Here is a 25886-nt window from a genome sequence, read left to right on the forward strand (position 1 = left end):
TAAATGGCAGCAGTTGAGGAGCGGGAAGGGAGAATATGAAAGTGCCCATTAACGTAACCCGTTAATCAGCCGCGCTGCAGCCACGCACACTGATGCATGCAGGGCAGGCTCCTTACTTCTGCATCCAGCTTTTGACTCCGGGAAGCTTCTGCGCAGACACACAATAAATTGCAAGATTGTGGTTCAAATAACATCGTCTTTGTTAGCCGAAGTGGAGTATTCGTCTGAACTGCCCGTGACCAGAGGCATTCAGGGGTGGGGGCAGGTAAAAGCTATAGACAGGCAGCTCCAAGCTGTGATCAGGGCAATTAATGTTTCTACCCCAGAGTGGTGATGACTTTTCAGAAAGAAAGGAGAAAAAAAAAATCTAGTTTTAATTTTCCTTTTTGTTGCTTTTGTTCTTTGTCCAAGCAGCAATGTGTAGAATAGCAGCGCTTCCAGAGCCGGGTAGTACCCATCCTCCACCTGGGGACGCGGTGGAAAATTCCCACAGGTCTCACTCGTCTTGCGGCTCTCAGTTTACTTGCCTCGAGTCCCTTTCATCTTTAAGCCGGTAACCCCGAGAGCTTTTTCGCTTCAAATTCTCCGCTTTGCTTGAAAGAGTCAAGCCTGCCGCGCAGAGCCGCGCCGGACGGGGAAGCGAGCGGGGAGGCCGCTCGCTGCCGCCGCGCTCTCGTGAATACCAGAGCACTAGTTTGTTGTATACCACAGACAGGAAATTGTTGGGTTGCTGTTCAGACCCAGCCCCAATCAGTAGTTTCCTCTTAGAACTTTTTTCGGGTTTCGATTTTGCGTAGCGCGCGCGGGGAAGCTGACTCGTGGAATTACGTTTTGCGCCTCTTGCGTTTGGAGTAGCTGAAATGAAAGAAATCGGCGTCTTCACCCACTTCCCCCCCCCCTTTTTTTTTTTTTAATTTTCTCCCTAGCCGTCCTTTCCTTTTCTCCACCCTCCTCCATCAAGACGTTTAATTTGTGCTTGCATTTTGCCCAGGCATCTGATTGAGTCTCTACCATATAAAAACACAAGCAACTGGTACTTGAAACAGTTTAGTATTTCTATTGGAAAGTGAATGCCTCGTGTTGAATGACTTTCCCTCTGTATGCTCCACAGCAGGGATTTCTGAAGCCTCTTTCTGAGCTGTTACGTGGGCAGCAACTGCATTTATAACCGGGCACTGTCCTCCGCCGGGTACCAGTGTGAAATAGCTAATGCCTCGGCCCTGAGTTTCTGTTCAGGGAAACGTGATGTGGTGCCAATGTTCCATCGTTTGGTGGCGTTCAGTCCGTAGCTTGCAGACCTCTGTGGGTTTACAAGCAATTTCTTGCAAAGCTTCTACAAGATGCTACCAAAAAACCAAGTGGGAGCCTTAGAATTTGCTAAATTGGCAGTTTTCTTACCAGTGTGGCGCCCTGGCAAAATACAGGGTAGAAGGAGGGGTTAGTGGCTCTTGGGCAGGGTGATGGGAAAGGAATAATCTTAAAGTGCGTGATGAACCAGTTGGTGCCTTGCTGAAGAGGCTGGCAGGGATGCAGGCAGGTGCCCGCGTCTCCACCGAGCATCTTTGAGCAGCCACGAGGCAGAAGATGCTGCAAGCCACTGCTTTACTCATAACATGTTACTGAGCAGTTTGGCAGCTCTGTTCAGATACCCGTCAGTATTTCTGGTGAAACATCCCAGAAATTCGTTTTGGCTCTTCTACATGGCATGCATGTCATTTGAGGTGGGAAAGGGAACCGTACTCTAAACTACTACAGCTTGCCTTTCTGCAGTTCTGTAAAATCCACTTCCCTAAATAAGATGCATGCTGAGATGACAGGTGTGTATTTGGAATCATGATATAAAGCATAATCATGGCTGTATTTAACCTCTGGTCTCTGGTTATGGGGAAGAAATGAGTGTAGATAACTACATGAAGTTCTGGATGTGGGGAATGTTTGCAGAAGTTGGGAAAGAGAAGACTGTGTATTTACACCGCAAACTTCAGTCATTCAACGTCACTGATTACACTGGCACTCCAGCCGCTGCATTACTTGGCTGTTTGGGTTTTTCTTTTTTTTTTTTTGTATTTTTTTAATAGACAAGGCAAAGGTAGAAGATCTGGAGTGCTCAGCCCTTTGGCACACTAGAAACCGCCAGCTTACTGAAGCAATGAGTTCAGTCCAAGGTCTGACAGCAAGACTCGTGTAGGGGAAAAAGTTTCTTGTTGTTAAAATATCTCCTTCTGACGCTTGGGAAAAAAGATACAATTCTTCTTTTTTTTTTTTTTTTTGGTTATGAAATGTAAATTAACTGATAGCTTAGAAAAAACTGAATGAAACTTCTCAGCTGGTGGGATTCAGTTCTTAATGTTCTTGAAGGCTTCCAGGGTTTTGATTGTTACAATTTGGAAAAATACTGGAGTCCCCAAATTCCTGCTGCATGGGGAAATAACTAGTTCGAATAAATTTCTGGTAACTGGAGCCCATCCTCGATTTTCCTGGCCAGGCTTGCTCTTTGCGCGTTAGCTAAGTTTCAGTTATCCAGACTGGAGCTTCCACTGGGTAGAAGTAGTGGGAGAATGGAAGAAACGTGGTAAGCAGCACGGATGAAAGATTTCCCACACACCCCCTTTTTATTTTATTTTGGGTTTTTTGTTTTTTTTTTCCTTCCAGAGAGCTGTGCCGCTCAGCTCTTCATACGTTAGCCCATTTTCCAGAGAGTTTGCAGCACTTCTTGGTATAGTTGGCACTTCATGGCCCTTCAGATAAGAACGTCTGGGAGCTGTACGCGCAGCATGTCTCTGAGCAGCGCGCTACTAAAATCTGATTTTCTCCAGATTTGGCTAGTCGAGGTGTATGTTTACTTGCAGACTGTGTTCACGGGCAGGCCAGCCACCTGGCTAGTGCTAGAGGCTGCCACTGCCTGCCTTCTTCCCCAGGAGGGGACCAGCACCAGCCTCTCTCCTCCAGAAGAACTTCTGGGAACCTGATGATCTTCAAGAACTCCAATTTTGTGTCAAACATGGTTGAACGGGGTCAGAATGGTGTTTGGAGGGGATGCGCGTAGGCAAACAGGCGAAGCAGCAATTTCATAAACCTTCCTTTTTTCAGTCTCAGGAGACCAGGTGGTTTTTAGCTTTCAAAACAACTAGACAGCAACCCAAAATTCCTCTTGCTGATTATTACATTTTAAATCTCTTACCAGGCAATTGTACGTTTGTTTAGTGGTTTTCTATTTTTTTCTCCCTGCAGGCTTATGTACTTTTGGAAGGGTTAATTGCTTAAACTCCAAATTAAATTAGAAAGCCTGGGTTTTGCAAAATTGCCTGGAAAGAGATATCACTGTCTTACTGAACTTCCCCTTTTCACTGATAATACACAGAGCTTTGCAGCTTTGACATCCAGCTTGAGAGAGAGGTCTGCAGTACAAATCGGTCTTCTCTGTTGTACCACCGCAGGACTGACATTTTGGGCCAGATGAACAGCAGACCTCTCCTGCTGCACAACAAAGGTGGCTCCTCCGCTGAGAGCTTGGTTGCGGGATGAGTGAGGTGAACCCACAAGCATGGGTTAGAGACCTCAGAGGTCTCAAGCAAGCAAGGAAGATCTCTGAAACCGGTCAAACTTACCCAGAAATAAATAAGAAAAGAAGCATTGAGGTTTCCTTCCCTTCCCATGCCACCTCTGCATGGTGAGCTCTGCAAAGGACCTACAGCAGAGAGTAGCTGGTTGCCCCAGATCTTGCTTTGCATCTCCTGGCTGACGCAGAAGCTTGTGCCAAAATGCATGCAGGGGAGAGCGTGGTAGAACATGAAACGCTTGTGGCTGCTGTCACTGCCAGGAGAGGATGAATGTCCTTTCTCACTTGCTTATGTTTTGCCCAAAGGGTGAAACCTCCAACGTTTGGGGTGCATCTGGGGTAATGGTGCTCTTGGATGCTCCTGGCTGAAACCTTCCAAGGCATTAGATAGTTAAAAGCCTTGCTTTCCACAAGGTTAAGTTTCTCTCCGAGAATACTGTTCCAGTGGGAGAAATGTCAGATTTGGCCACGCTTTGCAGGGGAAAAACCGTCATTAACAGGCACTTTGGGAAATTGCTGCGATGTGCTCAGCTGAGTCCCACTGCTCCTATGTGCTTATGGCTCGCAGCACTGAGTCGTGTCTCGCTCCAGCCCCAAGTAAGTCTCGGCATGGCGCGACCCAAACTCGTGCCCCTCCACAGCCTGGCACGGGCACGAGGCTCTGGCCGGCTGTCAAAAAGCATTGGTGCGAGAGTGCCGCGTCCAGGGTCAGGCGCTGCTGTCCCAGCGAGGGTCTGGGCAGTGCGTCTCAACACCCCGGGGATGGCGGCGGCGCTGACGTGCCCCCATGATGCCAGGCGGCACGCTTTCTGGGAACCGCCTGGTTTTAGGCGTAGCAATTCCTTTTTGGGGAGTCTTAAGGTGGCAAGACCAATGCTTCAAATCAGACACTCCAGAAGTTGGAAAATGCTGGAATTAAGGCTGCCTGTTCAATCATAATTTATGGGCTTTATGCGTATGCACTAGGAGACGTCCTCTGGCTCCGTTATCAGATATTATGTCTCTTTGGCAGGACTTGCTCCCTTATGCATTGCACATTCGCAGCAGATGAATCAGGATTGCGTGCTGTTGGCACCATCCTCTCCAGGCACTTTTCCTTTTTTGTCGCAGAAGTAAAAAAGATGTGCAATATAGGGTTAGAGGAGAAGGAGGAGGGAGGCATGAAAGAGCCTCAGCTGGTAGTCAAGACAGTTGAATACTCCCTGGAGGACTGGTTTCCTTTCCTTCCTCTGCTGCTGTGCTTCTGTATGATGCTTCCTATGTTATGCCGGATAAATCATGCAAACCACGCTCTTCACTTGTCACTGCTTGAGCTTTCTTCCACTTCTTGTGATTCCATCTGATGTAGCGAGGAACTAGTGAAAGCCCTCTCTGAAGGTGTGTTTGATGAATGGGGTGTGATGGAAGGGGAACCACGCTGAAAAACCAGGTTGTAAGGATCCTGCTCAGAAACTGTTTTATTTAAAAAAAAACCAACCAAACAAAACAGTCCACCCTTGCATATTTCTCCTTTATGTTCTCCCCTTAGAAGAATGAGCAAGCCAAATTGCTCTGGTGTGCTAGCGCAAGGGATTTAAAGCAAGTCTGCGCAGCGGTCACAAAGACTCCTCTGTATGCTGCAAACCTTCCTGAGCTAATTGGTGCTTATTAGCTCGGGTACTGGGCAGGCAAGGCAGCCCCTGGCCTTCAGCTCCTCTGGAGCAATCCCTCGCGTTTCAGCCGAGTTCAGTGTTGCTACGAAACTGCTAGCCATGCTCAGACCAGCACGTTTAAACCCGGGTTCGGGAACGGGTGCACGTACCTCAGACAAACCTATGGAGTTTAAATGCTGAGAAATAAAGCGAAATTTTTATCTTTTTACAATTGCCCGTGCCTTTTTGCATTCTGTGGGACCGCCTCGAATGATACACGGCAGTGATGTAAAATAAATGTAAATGGGGTTTTCCGGCTCTTTCTGACTTGGGGCTCCATGCAGAAGAGAAGCAGGTGACATCCAGGCCAGGCAAAGGCGCTTGCCAGGGTGGCCAGCGTGATTTAGTTGTTTCAGTTTTAATTTAAGGTGGTACTTGTATTTTAGCGCTAGCAGTACAAGGAGTAGATGCTACCTCAACATCTTAATGAATTTCATTTCCAGATGCTAGGTGACTAATCCTGTTACCATCGAAAAGAGCTTCCTTCCTATGGCTTAATTTAGAAAAAAGTAACTTTCGTACTTGTCTGAATTTGTTCTTCTTCTTCCTGAAAACTGTGCACAGCTGTACCCTGGCTTGATCAAAGATACTTGCAAGGGTGTGTAAGTGGGAGAAGGGGTGGGGGGGACCGGCAGAGTTACATGAATTGAACTATTCAAGCGCAGCAGAATAAACCTCTGTGCTGTACCAAGAATGCAGTTTGCGCTGGCCGCGCGTATCGGAGGAGATTTGGTTTTGAAGTTTCTGCCTTGCGGTTTTGCAAAGATACTTATCGCCAGCGTAAACCTGTAAGACGTTGGTGTTCCACCAGCACGTTATAAACCAATACCAGTAACTCACAAACCAGGCAATGAAATGTTGTAAGCGCTTTTGTCATGTTTAATTGCTGAGCTGTGCGTTATGCAATTTTTAAGAGGATTTTTTGAGTTTTCAACCTAAAAGCAATTTTTTTTTCTCTTGACAGCTGCATTTTTTTTTGTCAGCTCCTTGGCGTTCCAGGTGATGTACCTGGCATGCCAGACCAGGGCACAGCCGCTCATCTGTAGCCGGGCAGAGCTCCTCGCCTTTGCGCCGCTCGCGGTGCCGATGCCCTGCTCGGGAGAGCAGCTTGCATCCACATCAAGGATCGGAGCATGGTCCGAGGCTGGTCCTTGAACGGCAGCCAGGACCCCGCAGGGTCTGAGGCCGTGCTGCCCCTCTCTGTAGGTTTAGAGCATCGTCTAGCTCCGCAAGGCAGAGCAGTAGTTGTTTTTCTGAGAACGTGTGTGATTTACTCTTTTGACTCCAATATGGGTAATGAGCCGACTGCAACCTACTTGATAAATCGACTCGCTCAGCAAGGCATTATAAAGAAGCGGTATTACTTGATTTATAATGAAACAAGGCCATTGGGGTTTGTACTTAAAAGTGCATTTGGGAAAGAGGGGTTTAAAAAGTGAAGCTTTTTCATCACATAGTACAAGTTGCTGTCTTTGCTTTCTTAGCCGACTTACTGGTACGCCTTCGTTCGCAATGGCTTCACTGTAAGCAGTTGGTTTCCCAAATGGTGTAAATTAGCCCGAGGTTGCCAGGGAAGATGGTTTCCCTTTTTGCAAGCTGCAGACAAATGCCTGGGCACAGATTTCTGTCACTGAAAAGACTGGTTTCTGCTGGTGACTACTGGACAGCGTTTCTCGTCCCCAGCCCATAGCGCGGTCCTCAGGTGTGAAGCCATCTGCTTTGTCATGCCAGCATTGACTCTTGATGCCGGTACTGTGGGCCAAGAGTGAAAGAACGGTGCTACCCACAGCTGGTTCTTCACTGCCTGTGATGTGGGCGTGGAGGACTCCATGTCTCCAAAAACCGCTTTTCTAGTGGCAAAACGGCTGTCTTGTGAACCAAGCAGGAGTTTTGCGCAGCTAACCCTCAACTCTCAGCGTTTTCCTGTGCTCTGCTGCCTCGTCTGTCTGCAGGGATCAGGGAGGGCTGGTCTCACCCACGGGCTATCTGCTCCTCTCTCCGGGGCTGTTGCTCTCCCCTTGGAACAACTTGAGTCGAAAGCAGATGACAGTCTCCACTGACAACTTGTATATATGCAGTGTCAGTCCGCAAGCCATGCCTGCTGGATTCCAGCCTACATCCAAACAGAGCAGAGACCGAGAAGGAGACTTATATCCCTAAGTAAAGCTAATGAGAAGGCCACTTTTTTCCCGTGTTTTAGCAATCTCTTATTAGCAGAACACGGCTAATAATTTTTGGGAGGCAAAAACGCGTTGAACAGCTGCGTTCTGAGCTGCGTGCTCGTGTGCTGGTGGCCCCCTATAGGGTTTTACCTCCTCCCCCCCCCTTTTTTTTTTCATTGCTTTTGAATAGTTATCTGTGACTAAGTTGCATGGTTGACGTCAGAGTTTTGTACTGCTGGAAGCCGCAGCCAGCTGTGAACTGTGTGTGTCTTCTGGCACGTCAGGCAAAGAGGGAGGTCTCCTGCGTCCAGCATAAAAACCCGTTAGGTCGTGCTCGGAGTAATCATAAAATTTGGAGCAATGCTACTTCTGTTGTTGTTATTTGTTGTTTGTTTTCCTTCAACAAGTAAAACTATTTGCACGTAAGAAGTGTGCTGAAATTTAAATTCCAACATGAGTCCGCACTGGTTTTGACACAGATCCTTCAGTGTGTCCAGATGATACTTGTTCTTTGCCTGCCTGAAGACAAATGGTAGCGGTGATGGTCGCCCATGGTGGTAAAGGCAGGAGAATGCAAGGCACTGCTTTCCCGCTTTGCCTTTGCGGCTGGGTGAAAGCCCTTTCACCAGTGATTGCTGCTGAGTGGCTGATGAGCGACGCCTCATTCGTAGCCCATGTCCAGCGTGGGCTGTCAAATACGTATGGGTCTTGTGGTTGATAACTCTTCTAAGTCTAATTAATACCAAGAGCATCATATTGTCATGGCTACAGCTTTATTAGAGCAGCCTGATAATAATGTTCATAGGATATTTCCCCCCCCCTCTATGTTTTAATTTATAATTTTGCACGTGTCAGAACCAGAAGGTGGAAGGACTTTTTCCAGTCTCCACCCTTACTTTTGGTCTGCAATTAAAATTGCAGGGGGGGTGGAGGGGAATCCAGTCTTGTGCTCAACGTACCCCAAAACATTAGAAGCCGCATTAATAAATAGGCTGTGCCCTGAGGCAGTGACCGCGTGCCCCAGCAAAAAAATCGACGCTTCTGTTTCACCCATGATAAATCAAAACAGCTTAGATCTTTTTTTTTTTTCTTTTTTCCCCCATGCACTTGATTGTCCGAGAAGGAGTGATTTTTGGCATGTTCAGAGGAATCTGGGTTTACAGAGATCAGCGAGAGCAGCGAAGCCGTGGTGTCACGTAATGCTCCTTCGGGAGCGATGGGCATGGCAACGCGTGGCCGACCGTGTCCCGTCCTAGCACCGGGACCTTAGCTGGGGTAAGGGGGATAATTCAGTCGAGCAGAAGGAGTAAGGTGAAAACTGCTTTGAGAAAGCTGGGAGCGATAACAGCTCCTCAGAGCTAAATGAATGGCTTATATAGTTATTTTCCAGCTTGCTTTTGCTTTTTTTTAACTGAAGCATGTTAGCCAAAAATGAGCCGGTCAGCTTAAAGGCTAGCTGGCGTTGCAGCCTTAGAGTCCACGGGGCCAGCCTTACAGCCTGTATTACGAAATCCCATCGCTGCACTATTTGGAGGATCTTTAAAAAGCAAGAAACAGGCTTACAGCCCTTCAAGAGCAAACCACGGAGGTCTGGATCCGTGCCACTGGCGTACACAGGCTGGGCCCTTCCTTACAGTCTGCAGGTGGGGGGAAGAAACCCAGTGGTATTTAACAGTTGCATCAATAGTTTCCAAAAAGTAAATAATCTTAATAACCGGAAGAGCCAGACGCTGTCCCTAAGTGGACCTTCAGTAGCGTTCTTGGCTGTAAAATGCTCATTCGTTCTTGACCTACCCCAGCGTCTCTGTCCTCCTCAATGTGCCGTGTTGTCCGCTTTTTAGTAGCGCCAAATATTTCAGGAATATCAGCAATATCCTCTGATTTATTTATTGTTTTAAATGATGTGAAGACATATTTCTCGTTACAGCCTTCAAACCTTGTTGACACGGTATCATTGACAATGCAAAGAAGGAAAATCTACCAAAGCAACTGCAAAATGTTATGTATGGTGCTTTCATTTGTGGTTCCTCCCCCCCCCCGCCCCTTCTTTGTTTACTTCTGCTCTTAAAATTGCTCAGCCTTTCAAGTTTTGGGGTATTTCTGCCTCGCTTCCAGTGCGTGGTGTCCATCTAGCGCATCACGAGTGGGCAGGAGGCTGCCAAGCTCGAGGGTCGGGAGGACGGGCGCCTCTCTTCCTAGCAAGCTCGTCCTCCCCAGGCTCGCAGAAGGCTCTCCCCAGCCATCATTTATTGCTGTAGGTCTGGTTTTCTTTGGAGAAACTTTTCTTCCCCCGCAGACGTCCCGGCAGGGGTGTGTTGGCAGCCCACACCCAGCCTCTCCTGGAGAAAGCCTGAACCACTCCAGAGGGCTCGCCAAGTGCTGGATTAATGCGTTATCAAAAGGTATTTGAGCTTCAAGGTGCTTTAATCTGCCACATGCCTCTCGAGCTGTCTGCCGGCTGCAGCCGCGCGCGTGGAGGCGATGGAGGTGCTGGCCCTGCCCGTTCGCCTTTCCTCGGGAGCGCAGAAGGCAGGGCGTTTTTGGGTGCCTCTCACCGAGCCGTGGAGTCACCCTGTGTCTCCCCAGGATGAACCACGCATCTTGCGATGGTCTCGCTAACGAGGACGCCCTCGCGGCTCACCTGGAGAGGCAACATTAAAAATCCTGGGGGGAAGGGGGGGGGGTCTGTCAACAAAACTGTGCCGATGCGTCTCATCTTTGGGATCCGTTTCTGCCCCGTCGCCCCATCGCTTCCCAACAGCGTTGCTGGGATGGGACATGAGATGTGCTCAGGGAAAACTGGTTTTGGCTGGAGGCAAGCCTGTGGAAGCAGGAGGGATGTGAAGGTTGGAGAGGACCCATCCCTGCAGACTGCCTTAAGCCGACTGTGACACCTTTTGGAAACCTTACAGGTATTTTGTTTTAATTGTGTCCATCTGTGGTCTTCTCTCTTTTTAAGATTGCACACACTTGTGTGCATTTTTTTCAATAAAATGTTTATTGCACATTAGCTTAAAAGAAGAAAAAAAAAGCAACTCACCTTTTTTTTTTTCCATCCGTACAAAAATGCTCTATCGATTTCAGTCCACTCTGCACCAAACTCCGTGAAAAGCTCAGAAGTCTTCTCTCGGTCGGTTAGAAAGAGCAAACACTTGGGTTATGATTTGGTTCCTTGTACCATGTTTTATATATGTATTATATATAAATAATATGAAAAATATTTTGATATATTTTATATATAATGTATATATGGATCTTCTTGAGCTATTGTGTGGATAATATAAAGGAATTTGTTACCTCAACCTGCTCCGTGTGACTAGACTAGACTAGGATCGATCTTCTTTCAAGGGCACACCTGGTACTTTATCACCCCTGGGGAAAAGTCAGAACCGGGGAGGGGTGTTGTGTTAATTCCGCTTCTATGGAAAAATAAATAGTGTGATAGAAGGGGTTTGGTTTTGGTTGTGTTTTATGCCGGAGGAGGATGGCCCTCTGATATTGCTCTTCTGGGAGGGTTGAAGACTTGAATCCCTCGCTCTAAAAATAATCTCACGTAATTACAAAGCTGAAAGGAAACCTCTGCTTCGCCTGCGGCCCCTCCTGAGTGTCTGTGCAAAGTGGGCAGTATTGAAAGGAAAACATTTAGCTACAGGTCTTTTCCTTTTTTTTTTTTTTTTTTTTCTCCATCTCGCGTCCTTAAAATCAAACAAGCAAATCCGGCGGCGTGCAAAGCAGGCTTGCCGAGGTTACCCGCGTACTTACTCGCGCGTCGGTAGGAACTCTTCTGCAATAATGTGCTTCGAACGTTACGGCGATGAAGACGTTCGTGGACTCTCTGCTGTGCCGCGGATTTAATCAGGCCCTTTGGAGAAACGGGATCTGGCGTTACCATGCAGAAACGTTTCCCAGAGGAGGAGACTACAGCTGCTGTAGTTTCCTGTTGTCCAAATCTAAATATCAGTATAGCAGAGCTTAACTGGGTGCCAGACGGTAAGCTGCAGAAGAGGAAAAAAAATAGCGTTTTTATTTTCCACGCAGATGAAGGTCAGATCTTGGTTCTTTTGTTCTGAACGGTGCGTGGAGAAGATGGCCCATCTACAATAAGGGATATCCCAAAATAACAAGGAAAATGCACCGTTTATGTAACGCCGGAGTCTTGTATACTATTACTAGTAAGTCCTAAGCTTGCAGAGAGTCTGCCAAGTAACATTTAAATTCCCTTCTACAGAAGGCAGTAATATCTTCTATCTTCTACAGAAGTAGAGCAGAAAAGGCCCTTTTAAAATACACACTGCTGCTTGCTAAGGCTCAGAAAAACAGGGCAGATCGGCACACAAAGTATTTGGAGCCCTGGGCTCCTGGGATAAACGGGCAATTGGGCAAAGAGCCTGCTGCAATCAGCGTGGATGGAGCTGCTTTAATCTTGTTGTTGCCTAACAGCAAAAGCCCATTTTGCTTTCACAAAAAAACTTTTTTTTAACCTGCTACTAGTGGAGCAATAAAATGTGACTCTTATGATAGAGATACGCTATTTGTTTTTACTGGGACAGCTGGAAGCTGACATTTGTAAGCCTTCCAGTATCGCGTCTTAATAAGATCCTTGATTATTTTGCACTCACATCACTTACCAAAATTCAGCTTCGTTATGAAGTGCTTGAATGGTGACTGAGTGCGTGTATCTATCTGCACAGTAGTGATCCAAGGATTGAAATACACTTAACCTGGCATCTCAGTTAAGACCTATCTTTTGCTACGTGAATTCTACATATGAAATTAGCGGTAGCTTTGGGAATAAAAAAAATCACAGGTCTAATTCTGAATCGCAGCCTGATGCGACTGTGGTGAGGCCCCAGCATGAACTGAAAGCTCTGGAAATGTCAGCTAAAAAACACCAATCCTTTGCCCTTTATCTTATCATATTCTGTCCTCATAGAGATCTCTGCGGCTGTCTGGGCAATTTAAAATGCCGCTTGCATTCGAAGGACTGTCTGAACAAGTCTGCGTTTCAAGGTGAACGGCGAGAAAGTGCCACATTTGCTAGGTGGTTTTGCTGAATAAAACGCCCTCAGCCTCTCCTGTGGTGTGTCCACCTCTTGGCATGATCTCAGAAGGCAAATGAAAAAAAAAAAAGGCTTTCTTTTTTTGTCCGAAAAAAGTCCGTCCTGGGTCTTTCTCCCTTCTGCCGCGTGCCTCCCGGGCTGCAACGCGGCCCCGAGTGCCTCCTTCTCCCCAGGCCTTTCCCATGCGTGGCGGAGGGTGAGGCAAAGCCCCCGCGTTTGGCTCTTTCGAGGTTTGAGTTTGCAGATGTGGGGCTGCTTAGCACCACCAGGATGGTGGAGGAAGCAAGGACCAAAGGTTATTTTTAATGCCGGAAAGGAAGCCTTGCGCTTCCCTTTCCTGCCCTGAGCTGTGTGCAGTTCATTTCCAGGTGAAATGGGTTTTCACCCTTCCATGGTGTCCTTTTTCCAAAACCACTACGATAGGAGGATGCACCCCCCCCCTTTTTTTTTCTCTCTTTTTTTTCTCTCTCTTTTTTTTAATTTCCCCTGCTGGGAACACCTGAAGTCTTAGCAGCTCTCGGGGAAGAAGTGGGTGCATGCATTCGTAGTCTCCCACTGTGCCATAGCCAGGAATTGGGCTGATTTGTACAAATAGGTGGGTGGGTTTTACCATCTCTGACCGCACCTAACAAATCTGTTTCTTGCACCATTTGCCTTCCTTGAGATGCTAATAAACCGTTGCTGACTTTAACCGCTTTTAGTTCTTTGCATAATGCGGTTGCCATAAGGCTAAGTACGCTTAATTGCTGGAAATAGCACCTAATGGCCGAGCAGCGTTGGAAAGCAGCGTTTAACAGTTAAGAAGGGCTTCTGGATCTGCTAACGTGTCTGCTGAGATTTGTGGCTGTGATTTTGGATCTGTAGTAACCTTTTGAATTCAAGGTCTGTGATCTCTAAAATCTGCAGATGTGCTCGGAGACTAATCCGGGTTCTCCGTTTGCTTTTAAATAAACGCTAAATGGTCAGTTTTGTTATTGACAGTGGTAAAAAAGAAAGTGTGAACAGATGGATCCAAAAAAAAAAAAAAAACCCCAAAAAACAACGCCCTCCATGTCATAAACCTTCAACCCCAACAAATCAGTAACTAGTAAATTGGGGCCCTGGTGAATGTTTCTAAACCCTTGATCAATTTTAACCAGGAGTCTGAAATACCCATATGCAGAACCGGGTTTAAAAGCTTGCTCTTCAAGTCGGGGCTGGTGGTTGTTGCCTTCCAGAGCACTGCACGTTCCTTGTCGATACATTAGCATTACGCCAGCCGCGCGGGGTCAGCTGCAAAGCGGTTACCAAGCTCGTCTCAATACAGCTGTTCTGTGGGGGGGTCGCAAGCCTTTGCCTGCCGTAGCGCAGCCAACATCTCGCTCTTCAATTCACTGCCGTCATGCCAAAAGGCAGCGCTGTGCCTATTCGTGCCATGGCCTGACAGGTTAATCGGCGGCGTAAACCCAAATCCACTTCTATCCGGTTGAAGTTACGTAAGCGTTAGTGCTTCAAAATGCCCCCCCTTCCTCCCCCCAAACTCTCAGTGCCAACTTGTTAAGCTTTCAGTAGGGCAGAAGTTGGACTTCGTTACCAAAGTCCGCTGTAATGATTTCTCAGATTTTTTTTTTTTTAAGAGTAGCCAAGGCTTGTGCAAGTTTGCATGCTTTTCTATATTTGGTTTTGTTTAATTTGATTGTATAAAGTTGTTGAAAAGTCTAGCTGACATTTCTACTTTCTGGCTGCATTACTATGCCATTATACAAAAAGGTTAAAGAAATTGCCTCTGCTTTAAATTCTGTGTCAAATTCTCAGTAATCCTGAGATGAAGATACTATGTTGAGATAGGGACAAAAGGAGGTTCATTTGTCACGTTGTTCTCTTCCTGGCTGAGGTCCGAGATGGGCTTGTGGGGATAGTATTTCTGAAGTCTGTCCCAGAGTGCGTTGCTCATATTTGGTCAAGTGGCTGCTGAGGTTTAATACTTGAATTTTGCTGGGTTTGATGCTTGCTTCTTTGCTAGTTCATTCTGGTGTTTGAACCTCAGTTCTTAAGGATGGAGGAGAGGGTCGTTACAATAGTCAACTGACAGTTTTAATTTGGGTCAAACTGATTCCTCCTGTTGGAAATCTAGGCTCACAGGAGGACCTGGAGCTGAAAACTGCATTAATATAATGCTGACGTTTTAACCCCAAAAGTGCCTTGCTTTCAAGTATGTGAATGAGGAGCATTGCACATTTAGGGCTTCTCTGTATTTGAAAAAGTTAAAATAATCCTAATAGAACCTCCAAGCTCCAAATTTACTGATAACCATGTCATTTCTCATGTCTAGTGCAAGAGTGTCTGTGTAACTTTTCAGACAGCCTTTTGAGGGTCTCATGGGTTTGCATAGATGACTTTACGCAGAAATGTTTGGTTTTTCGCTGGAGAGAACAACTAGCTGTCTGCAGCGTTGTTGCAGTTGATGCTGACGCACACCCTGGTATTTTTGGAGATGGAGAGCTTAGACTTCAGACATCTTTGCAAAATCCAGCGGCAGAGCCTGGATCAAATTTTAGGGCTGCTCATTCCCTCCCCTGTTTCTTCCCTTTCTCTACCCCCTTCTCCCAGGGCTGTTGACGTGACATTTGTGAATAGGGAGTTTGTAGGGCTGCTGATTTGCAAATGGGAAAATATACTTCTTCAGGTGGCACCTCGCGCATGGCCACCTTCAACATGCAGTTACCTCCTCCGCAGACTTTGGAAGAGGCATCCTTCTGCAGGAGCAGCATGGGATGCCTGCAGAGCTATTTCCTGTCTTCCTTAGGGGAGAAGTAATGGGCCGTCACATCCTAAGGGCTGCTTTGTCAGGAGGGATCATCGGATGAGCAAGCAGTCACTTCCTTTAAGTCTGTGGTTGAGGATTTCCCAGAGTAGGGCTGGCAGGCTGGAAGAGGTGTGAGCCGGAAGGGTGGCTGCACAGCAAACACATCGTGAGCAGAGTTTGCTCGTTTGCAATCTCCCATTTGAGGAGAAACTTCTTGACTGTGAGGGTGCCAGAGCACTGGAGCAGGGTGCCCAGAGAGGTAGTGGAGTCTCCTTCGCTGGAGATATTCAAAACCCGTCTGGACGTGATCCTGGGCAACATGCTCTAGAGGACCCTGCTTGAGCAGGGAGGTTGGACTAGCTGATCTCCAGAGGTCCCTTCCAACTTTTGGCTATCCTGTGATTCTGCTTTGTGTTCATTAACAGGTAAATGAATTGCAGGTTACGTTAAGAGGAACTTTATTCATAGTGCGTGTTCTTCCCCGTCAGCGTTACATACACCTGCGAGGGTGGGGAACGTCGCACCGGTAAGCTTCTCGGCAGTTTCAGGTGGGACTGGAAGATGCACTGTAGGAGTTGCAGAGGACTGCAGGGAGAGCGCCGCGCAGCAGCTGGAAGGATAGATGTTAGCTGGAAAGGAAAAAATACTGCACAGCTGCTGTCTCTGAGTTACCTCTGTGCTTTTAAAACTGGATGTGACTTTCGGAGAGCCCATGGTTATGTCAGAGTTAGGAGCTACTTGTGATTACTAGGTTTCATATTGCTGTTCTGTCTCCTTCCCCAGATGATTTCAGGAAGTAACTTTTAGTCGCATTTGGAAATTTTCCAGTTTTGCTAGTGGAAACCGAAAGATCTGGAGCAAATACAGTACCTCTGTTTTATTCTTGCAGGGCAGGGGGCTGGATTCACCTCTGGGTAGTACAGATGTCCTGCATCATTGTGGGGATGGGGAAAAACAAGAACTGACAGTAAGCCTGAAAAGCTGTACAGGATCCCTCTGAGATAAGGTACTGGGTTGGTAATGAGTCCCTTGGGATCCAGTCCCAGCCTCGCTGCTGCCAGGCTAAGCAATCCATGGACAAGTAATTTCTCATCGTTATTCTTCTTGTTTTTCTTCCTTCTCTTTCTCCTGTCCGGACAGCTTCTGAATAAATACTGTGGGAGTGTGTAGGGAACCCATTCACTGATCAGGACCCTGTTGTGCTAAACTCCGCTTGAGCAGGTAGCAAAAAGAGCCTCCTTTGTTCCGAGGCACTCGCAATGCAAGTTGAAGATCAGAGGCCGCAGGCATCTAAGGGAGCAATGAGGCGATGCCAACCAACTTAAAAAGCAATGGTTGCAGTAAATAGGGCTGAAACGATTTGGACTGAAAGCTCTTTTGGGCAGTGACTGTTTCTCAACTCTGTTTGTAGAGCACTTAGCAAAATGGGGCACTTATCTCCGAGGTGGCTTCTAGATGCGATTGAATACAAGCCATTATTTGTATCTGAAACTGGCTGACTGCATTCTAGGTCGATAGTCACTTATCAATTAACACATTTGAACTTCTACTTTTATGTCCTTTAAAGCTTAATTCTGGTCCCACTCTTTAACTTTTAAAATGGCCTCTTTGTTCTAGACGTCAAGAAAGACTGGTCAGATCATGCGCTATGGTGGGAAAAGAAGAAAACTTGGCTCCTTAAAACGCACTGGACGTTGGACAAATACGGTATACAGGCTGATGCCAAGCTCCAGTTCACACCTCAACACAAACTACTTCGTCTTCAGCTTCCAAACATGAAATACGTGAAGGTGAAAGTCAACTTCTCTGACAGAGTCTTCAAAGCAGTTTCTGACATCTGCAAAACTTTCAGTAAGTATTACATGCCTAAAACAGCTTTCATCTGAATTGCAGCCAGATTGGTGCCAGCTAGTTTCTGAGATTGCCAAACACACCACGCAGGTTGAAAGGTCATTAGTTGATCTGTCTTTCTTGTTTTTTTAGCTTGCACGCTTTTCTGAGAAACTGTTAAGTTGCTGGTATTACCCAGCTTCAGACACTGCACATCTGACGGTCACCTGGGAATTGAGCAGCCTGGGGGTCCGCTCTTTTTGCCTTTCAAATCTAGTCTCATGTGTGTAAATTCTTACATAAGAGTGTCTGACATACCACAGACAAAACTGATTAAGAAATATGATTTCTGTAATTAATTCTTTTTCATAGCAAGACTGTGGTGTTAGATAAGGCAGTAGCAGCCCTGCTTTATGTTGAAGTTATTGGTGGTGGGTCATAATTTTTCTGCAAATTTATGTGCCAGATGAAAAACAAACCCTGAAATAGGATATCTGCCAGATTCATGGGTTCTTTTCTAGTGGAAAATCATTAGAGATTAAGTGATGATACTTCACTATAAAACTGTCTGCTGGAGGGAAATGACTGATTCTCTCTCTTTCCTCCCCAACTCCTCTTTACGCTGCTTTCCCTTGTTAAGAAAAAGCCTCAGAAGAGATGATGAATCATTCATTACCAGATACACAGGGCTTGTCCTGGGGTGCTGTTTCTGTGCCCCCACTTTTTTTTCTCTCTGTCTCTCTTTTTTTTTTTTTTTTTTTTAATGATTTTGCAGATTCTTGTCGCAGAAGCTGGTGCTTCTTTCTCGCCCACTTAAATCTGGGTCGTAGATTCTGATAATTCTGCTCAGAAGAACTAAATATGAGAAGTGGCTATTTATAAATGCTCAGCGTGGACTCCATACCTGTGTCCTGTGGTCACTGCTTCCCGGTTCCTCCTGCCTAGCCGAGGGCAGCCTTCTTTTCCTTTGCTCAAGGGCAGCTGCGGTTCCAAAAGGAAATGGCTATCAGAGCTCTGTCTTCCTACCCAGAGTCTGCAATTTGAGCTTTGTCGTAGTAGAGCTATTTCTGCTCTCAAAAAGCAGATATGGATACTCTTGGCTGACCCATTTATTTCATTAAGCAGGGAAGTGCTCAGCTATAAGTGAACTGTTACAACATGGCCTCCGATACGTTTGTGGTTGACTTTGTGTGTATAGCTGGTTAAGAATCTCGATAAGACTCTTACTTTACTGGGTTTTTTTCTTTCTTTTTTTTTTTTTTTTGATAAATATTGGAAGATTTCTACTTAAAAGAAAAAGGGTACTTAATATAGAAAAGGCTTAGCCAGCATTATTTCAGAGTAGATTTTTGCTTCCCCCCTCTCCCCTGCCTCCCATGACCATGTTTAATACCTTGCTAGATAGAGAAGTCATGAGCGCCTGCTTAGTTGCTGATGAATCTTTATAGCAGTGAGTCACATCAGGAAATTCTGAGATAGTTAATCACGTAACAGGAGATCTTCTACTGATGATGCAGAACATTCAGAACCTTAAATGGGCCTAAAACAGTTATTTATTTAACTCCAGGGCTTTCAGTATATTTATGAAGAAACTGGCAAAATAATGCTAATATTTAAAGAGATGAAATGGGAAAAATCTGTCCATCCAGATAACTAACTCAGCTGTGACAAGAGCTCTTTGCAGCAGGCAGGAGTGAGGCACCCTCAGAGGCACCGTGCCTCTGTTGGGGGGGTTTCTGGTTTTTCTCCCCTGACATCTGAAGTGCTGGAATAAATGTACCTGATTATGGTGAAGGAGTGAAAGCAGGGTTTCAGTGGAAATGCCATTCACCTCTCAATGACTCTTATGAACCTGAGCTGTTAATGATGGATGGAAACTATGTGGCTGAGTACAGTGATTAAGTGTTGTTTAGCTCTTGTCTTTGTGTTTACTGGAAGCCAGATGTTCAGCAGATTTAGGGCAAAATGACCACGTTCGGCATCAACTCGAGGGAGAAGAGGGTAGTGAGAATTTTGGATGAAGATGTGGGGTTGAAGCTAGCCAATCCATCCTCCTGCCAAGCCCCGTGGGCAGGTGGGCAGCTGTTCCCAGGTCCACAGAGAGACTTGAACACATATGCAAGGGAGTGGGGCTGTCTTGACCTTTTTTGGTTCCTGAATAGCTTGCAAGGATTTGAGTGCTGCTGGCAGCCGAACGCTACCAGCAGTTCTCTCTGCGTCTGCCTCGTGCAGGCTTCTTCCACATGAGACCTATTTGGGGCAAACATGAAACCACTGCATGCAAATCCCGGTCACTGACTGTCCATTCTTCCTGTTTATGTGACCTTGCTGGTGGGCTGTGGTTTGGATATGTCCTTAAACTCAGGATCCACGAGCTGAGTGCCAGACCCCCACGAAGGACAGAAGTGCTTACAGAGGCACAAGCTGATCTTGCAGAACTCCCTCCTGGTCCCAGAGACCACACGCCTCTCAGGCAAGAGGGAGCTGTTGGGTTTTGTCATGCAAAACTTGCGTGGAGATATCATGCTGCACCCGTGCAGGGCGTGCAGGGCGTTTCATTCCTGCAAGCCTCGGAGTTTATCTGCCTGCACCCAGGGTGCCCTCTGGGGCTTGCCAAAAACTAGGGATAGTGCTGTGGGCTGGCGGTGGCAGGGGTCGTCCCAGCTCCCTGCAACAGCCCGAGGCGCTTGCGCCTTTTCCTCCAGCCCGAGGAAAGCTGCTCTCTCTTGCAGGCTGTGGCATAAGATTTTCCCAACCTGCTTGTTTGCCTGGGGTTTTTTTTTTTTGTTCCCCCCCCCCCAGGTTAGTGTTAATGCTTCCCCTTTCAAATGTGACATTTGTCTCCATTACCTGTCTCCTGCCCTCCTGCAGCATGTGTGCACAGGTTGGCCGCAGAGAGCGCTCATACGCTACGGTGAGTTTGCTGATTGCCTCCCCAAGATAAACTAAGTAGGTATTTCAAGAGAAAAAGGGAAAGAGGTAATGCCCCTGGTCTAACAGCGTAGCTCTTTTTCTCTCCTGTTTTTAGGAGGACAGTTAAAAGACAGTTACAGTCCAGTGTCATCTGAACCAATGTCTAGGAGACAGAGTTGTGTTTTCGAACTGCTTTGTTTTGGCTGTAACTGCTTGCTGTCGTTGCCCCCAGAGCATTTAATTACACACTTCAGTAATTCTTACATATGGCATGATTAATGAGTAGTTGCAAGTAATTGTTCATGTTGCTGGGACTCCAGCAGGTTACATTTATGAAATACTTTATATGCAAGCAGGATCACACTTGGGTGAGTTATTTGGAGTTGTATCTTTTTTTTTATATTGTCTTTAAATTGTAGGATCTATCCAGCTTTAGAGTTACACACCAAAAAACTTAGGAATTCCTAGAAGATTGCTCATATACCCTTTGTCTCCGTTGTGCAAATGCCTTATGACATGGTATATAATCACATAGTTGGAGACTATTTTCCACCACCCCCCACACAACCTAATCTCCAGTCTCACATGTGTGATAGAGTAGGTCTTGTGGTGGAGGAGGAGGATGGTCTGTAGGACCCTTTCTCCATCATTTGTCAGGGTTGAAAGTTTTATGGTAGTCTACCAAAAAAAAGGGGCGGGGGGGAAGCATGGTCCAGGCAGCAGAACGGTGCTGTAGGCACCAGGTCCTCCTGCTGCCTCTGCCACAGAGGCTGCATATTGTGCTAGTAAAATTGTTCTTTGCAAACTGTTTGAGAATGGCTACTAATTGTATGGTTTTTCCAACCTATGGGAAGCTGCTTTCCTGAGTTCTTGAAGGCTGAAAACTCTGTGGTAGTTGCTGACTGGGCTCCTCTGTTGCTCTGTGCAGATGAAGCCCAAAATCGAATAGCTTTAGTTCGGTAAGGACACTCCATTGGGGCTGTTGTTGAGCAGGGTAACCTGGGGAAAGATGTTTCTTCTGTAGAGATATGATAAATCCAATGCCACAACACCAAATGGAGGTTTTACAAAAGATTTGGTTCTGTCATTTCTGTTTCTTAAAACAGTAAAATCGGGGAGCAGTTGGGGAAGAAAGAAGGCTGCTGTCTCCAAGATGGTCATCTTATGCAGCCTAAAGAAGGGCTAGGAGCTGATTGTGGACATTTTTCACTCCAATTAAAAAGGCTAGCGATTAAGCAGCATTCAGAAACCTTACTGTGCTGCTGCAGCGTCCTGTCTTGCGGGTTTCAGCCTATACTGAGGCTTCTGCCCGGTGTGACGTGGCCTTTCCCTTGGCAAAAGGGATGGGGGACAGTGCTTGAGGCTTCGTAATTCTAGCTCGGACAGAATTTACCGCAAAATAGGACTTCATGTCAAAGCAATAGCAAATGACAAATGCTATTTAAACCATATAAAATCTTACAGGAAGAAAATTGCAGGTCAGTGCATCTTCTGATGGGCCTTCCCAGCTGGAACAGGGCAGTTCTGCTGCTCTGGAGTGACGTCCTTTTTGGACTGGTTAGCAAGGTGGTTACTGCGGAGTCGGGTTTTCCATGATGCACCGCCGTTGCGGCCGACAGCACAATTATACTAATGCGAACAGGCTCGTGTTGCCGCAGGTTCGGATGTGATGCAGCAATGTACATCACTGCCGTGCAGTGAATGTCATATAGCAGGAGCAGCCAGTCCTGCTTTGCAGGAGTCTCTTTCTTACGATGTCCCTTACAGCCAAGTACTTGTGGGCTGCTGCAGTTGTACGATAAATGCACAGTGACTTTTGAATTTCTCTAATTAAACTGATGACATTATTGTAATTGAGGCCTGCATGGCTTCCATCCCTGATAGTACTGTAGCTAACGCTGTCATCTCCCAACAGAATCGGACATGTCACTGTTGCGGTATTTGATTTCATTTTAAAGAAACACCTAGTTTCTGCTCCTGTGGAGGCCAAAATGATTCCAGCTAGTAGCTGTTGTCACTGGCTGGGTTACGGCTCTCCTGGGGAAGGCCCCGAGATGGATGTGGGAAGTCGGGCTGCCTCGCTGGAGCAGCTCGCACATCCCTCAGTTCTGGAGGTCGTGTGAAGCCGGAAAAAGCAATCTTCTTCCCCAATGGCAGACTGCAGCCCCTCAATTCCCACAGCAACCGGTCCAGAGAGCTAATGGCACAGATTTATTGCGTCTGCAGTGGGAGTAGAGCAGAGAGGGGCCGCTGCAACAGGACACACAAGAGGGCAGAAAGCGGATGGAGCAAGCGCTGCAGGACAGGCCAGAAGAGGACCGGACCGGTGGATGGGACTGGGCAGTCCTCATCCACGCAGTGACCGAGGCTGCGTGATGGCTGTCTCAGGGCCAAAAACTGCAACAGTGTCTCAGCAATACTGCCCTGTCCCTTTTTTCCCTGTGGAGCCCTAAAATGGCACTGTGTTCCTGCAGGGTTGAGACAACGTGGGATAAAAGGTTCTGCGTTTGCCTGTGGCTCCTGTTGCTGAAGGTTCATTTTGGAAGCATGCCCGCAGAGCAGCTGGCTGGCAGGCAGCTGAGTCCTGAGAGGCAAACTTTGATCTTCGATTAAAAACCAGAGAAAGAGAAAGTAAAACTTCACTTTTTCTTCTTTTTTTTTTCTTTTTCCCTTTGCCTGTGGCACTGTCTGTCAGAATAACACACTGCTGGTTAGTATTTCTGATGTTCTCTGCCTGCTGGAGATTCAACTTTGCAAGCTAAAACGTATAGAGTAGTGCAGGGAAGAGTGGCACGGGGAGGTGTAGGGATCTCGATTCTCCTTACAAGTCTCCCATGTGTCCCCCTCTTGTCGTGATCCTGCTTGGAAGACTTTTCTGCTCAGCAGGCAGCCCATAAAATATGCAAATGTAATTTGAGATGGCTACAAAGCCACGCTTTTTATTAGTAGGGGTGGGAGTATCTCCATTGGAAAGTGAGATTATTGGAGATAACGAGCTGTGGCTGTATTGCACAGAACTGAATGTGGAATTGGGGCTAAGCAAGTAATACCCAGCCAGTTTACATTCAGAGTTCCGGCAAACTGACTGTCCTACATAACCATGAACAGGAAAAATCTTCTTTTTATGCACAATAGCTTCGTTTGATTATGGGGCAGCAGAAGGCTTGCATCTTCTCATGCCCTTAAGTTGCTTCCTTGCAGACTCCCCATTGCTACTGCTGAAGTCTGTAGTTTTTTTTTCTCCGTGTATCCTGGGAGCAGTAGCAGATTTAAGGCAGGATACGCTGCTGCTGTGTGAGAGAGGAAAAGCAAACAGTGAGCCGCAAGTGTGAAGGTTTTTTCCCATGCCTTTGCATTTCCTGCCCTGAGCGATGATGCTTCTGAGCCTGACTTCTGCTAGCAGGGAACTAGCATATGTATTGGAGAGCCATGGGGTAAGGGAAAATTGTTCTAACAGGGTGAAAACCTGCATCCTTCTCGTGTTCTTCCAGCTGCGGAGATTCCTTCAGCCTGAGCAGAACAACACGGAGATTATTGTACTCGCATTGGTGGAGATGGGGAAGGCCAGGAGGAGGATGTGCTGTCTGAGCTGGAAGCATGCCTTGTCCTTTCTGGGAGGAGTGGATGCTTTGTATTGCTCTCCAGAAAATGTTCTTCCTCCCTCCCTTTTTCCTCTTTGAGGGTCTGCAAAACTTGAAGTTCCCTACAGATTTTTTTTCCCTAAGCAAGACACGAGGCTCATAGGACGTCTTACCTCCTTATCCTGCCTCCTTATCCTCATAGAGTTTAATGCGAATTTATCACCTGTTTTGGAAAATAAAGTCCATGGAGCCTCTTGTGTGGAGCAACAACAGTAGCCATGCCCGCATCCCACCTTGGACCGGTCTCCAGCCCTCCGGGACGCTGCACGCTGGATGCGAGGAGGGAGGGATGGTGCTGGGAAATGAGGAGCCTTCCTCCATGGGGAGACGCAGTCCCGGGGGACCGTCGGGGGGCAGAGGAAGGAGGGAAGGGCTGCAGCGAGCCCCTGGCAAGCGCGGCTGAGTGGCGAGTGAATCACACAAATGTGACATGCTCCTTTCCCCGTCCGCTCGCCTCTCCCTGCCCTAAAATAACACGCTACCCTAGACTATGTGACTAATGGAAAGGCGACAGCTAAGCTTGCTTGCTTCTGCCTCCAGCCACTAAACGCAACCCGATACTGGGTGACAGTGGCATTTGGGAGCTCAGTGATGCAAGCCGGGCTGGAGCAAAGCGACACCGTCCAGCAGTCTAGACGCTGAATATGACCTACCTTTTTTTTTTTTTTTTTTTTAAATAACCGGTCTCTCCTCCAGTACAGAATGTCCTCTGACTTCTGAAGTATTTGTAATATTTCCACGCCCTCAGCTGCCAAAAAACTTCTATAAAAAGCTGCTATTTTTACAAAACTTAAACCCTTTGGTACTAGCAGTAGATGCGCGCTGTTCCCAGGGCCGTGCCCGCGTTCGCTAGCACACAGAGTAGTCGCCCAAGGACAGCCGGTTTTAGCTGAGTTTGTTTCCAGAGAAGCTGTCACTTCCGACTTGGAGCAGCGCTCGTGGTGGAGAGGTGGTGTCGTGCCGGGGCGGCGCGGCGCGCTTGCTGCAAACTCTTGTCGTGCCACTCCGCGTCAGCTGTGGATTCTTGTCGCTTCGGCGTCTTCCCACCCTGCCTTAATCTGTGCCTTTTTTTAAAGGACCTGCAAAAGCCACCGACTAATCCTAGGCTGTCTGTTAGAGGGTGGCTCCTACTGCGAAGCCATTCTGAGAGCAGCCTCGTGTCCTGGCTTGCTTTTTTCCCAGTTGCTTTTTGGGAGGCGCAGGGGTCCGGCGATGCTCTTAGCTGTTGTCTCTCTGTCGAAATAAATGTGAACCCCGTTGCAAATTGGGAGGGCAGCGCTGGCCGTACGCCTGCTGCCCCGTGGAAGGCCGCGCTCTGCCGCGTGTGGCGGTTGCGCATGCGATCAGCCTATCTGCCTCTTATCATGCGGAGCTATAAATGTTCCTCTGGATGCCTCCTCCCTAGAAGAATGCCTTTCATCTCCCGTCTCCACCTCAAAAAAGCCGTGTTTCCCCTAAAACGCCGGGGCTGAGATGCAGCCCTGATAGATCCATCTGAGCACACGTTGGGGGGATTCGGAGGGGCGATGCCAGCTATCTCATGGTGGTCCCTGGGCGCTCAGGAGCGCTGCAAAGATGCTTGGAGACAGGGTATTTGGGAGGGAGTGCATGTACCGGCGTAGAGACGGGCCCAATGAAAAACTGAGGCAGGGCTTGCTAACTTTTGCTACCAAGAAGAGAGAGGGTTTGGCAGTAGCGCAGCTCTTTCTAAATATGTCTAGGGGATGGGTGTGGAAGGAAATCTTACCATTTAGAGAGGCTGCCAAATTGAAATGTGCTCAGCTTTTTAAATTGGGAGGCACAAGTGTACTCCTGCCAACTTCTTCATTTTACTGTTTTCCTCTTTTATTGCTTTCCTATATTCCTCTGCAGCTGTTGTGTAGGATCCAGACAAACAGCAGAAACGGACTGTAAGAGAAATAACGAGACTTCATTGCAAAGTAACTGAAATGGAAAAAAAAAATATATCCCCCTATCTGCCCCCCGCCCCCTTCCCCAGTCCTTATTCTGCTCCTCAAGTAGCATCACGTTATATGTAACCGAGTGAGTCAACGAATTTTTTCATCCTTACTCGTCTGTTGACGGAGACCCTTTAAATAGACTTTCATTCTGAAGACATCAGGAGGTGCTGCCAAACCTGATACTGCTGCATTTCTTAAGATTATTCTCTGTCCGATTGCTCTTTATAGGATATAAGTGGATTTATTCTCTTGTTTGTAGTGCTTAATCTAATGAGTTTAGTTTG

The 25886-nt window shown here is 47.1% G+C and overlaps 1 protein-coding gene across 1 annotated transcript in view; it reads left to right on the plus strand.

Moving 5' to 3' along the window:
* Window positions 1–25886, plus strand: part of FERMT2 (FERM domain containing kindlin 2) — a 92453-nt gene that overhangs the window by 35975 nt on the left and 30592 nt on the right. The window contains 1 exon segment of the mRNA XM_068947531.1: window positions 16875–17108. Within this exon segment, the coding sequence (XP_068803632.1) occupies window positions 16875–17108 (234 nt within the window).

This window comes from Struthio camelus, chromosome 5, assembly GCF_040807025.1.
Source record: "Struthio camelus isolate bStrCam1 chromosome 5, bStrCam1.hap1, whole genome shotgun sequence".
NCBI classification, from domain to species: Eukaryota; Metazoa; Chordata; class Aves; order Struthioniformes; family Struthionidae; genus Struthio; species Struthio camelus.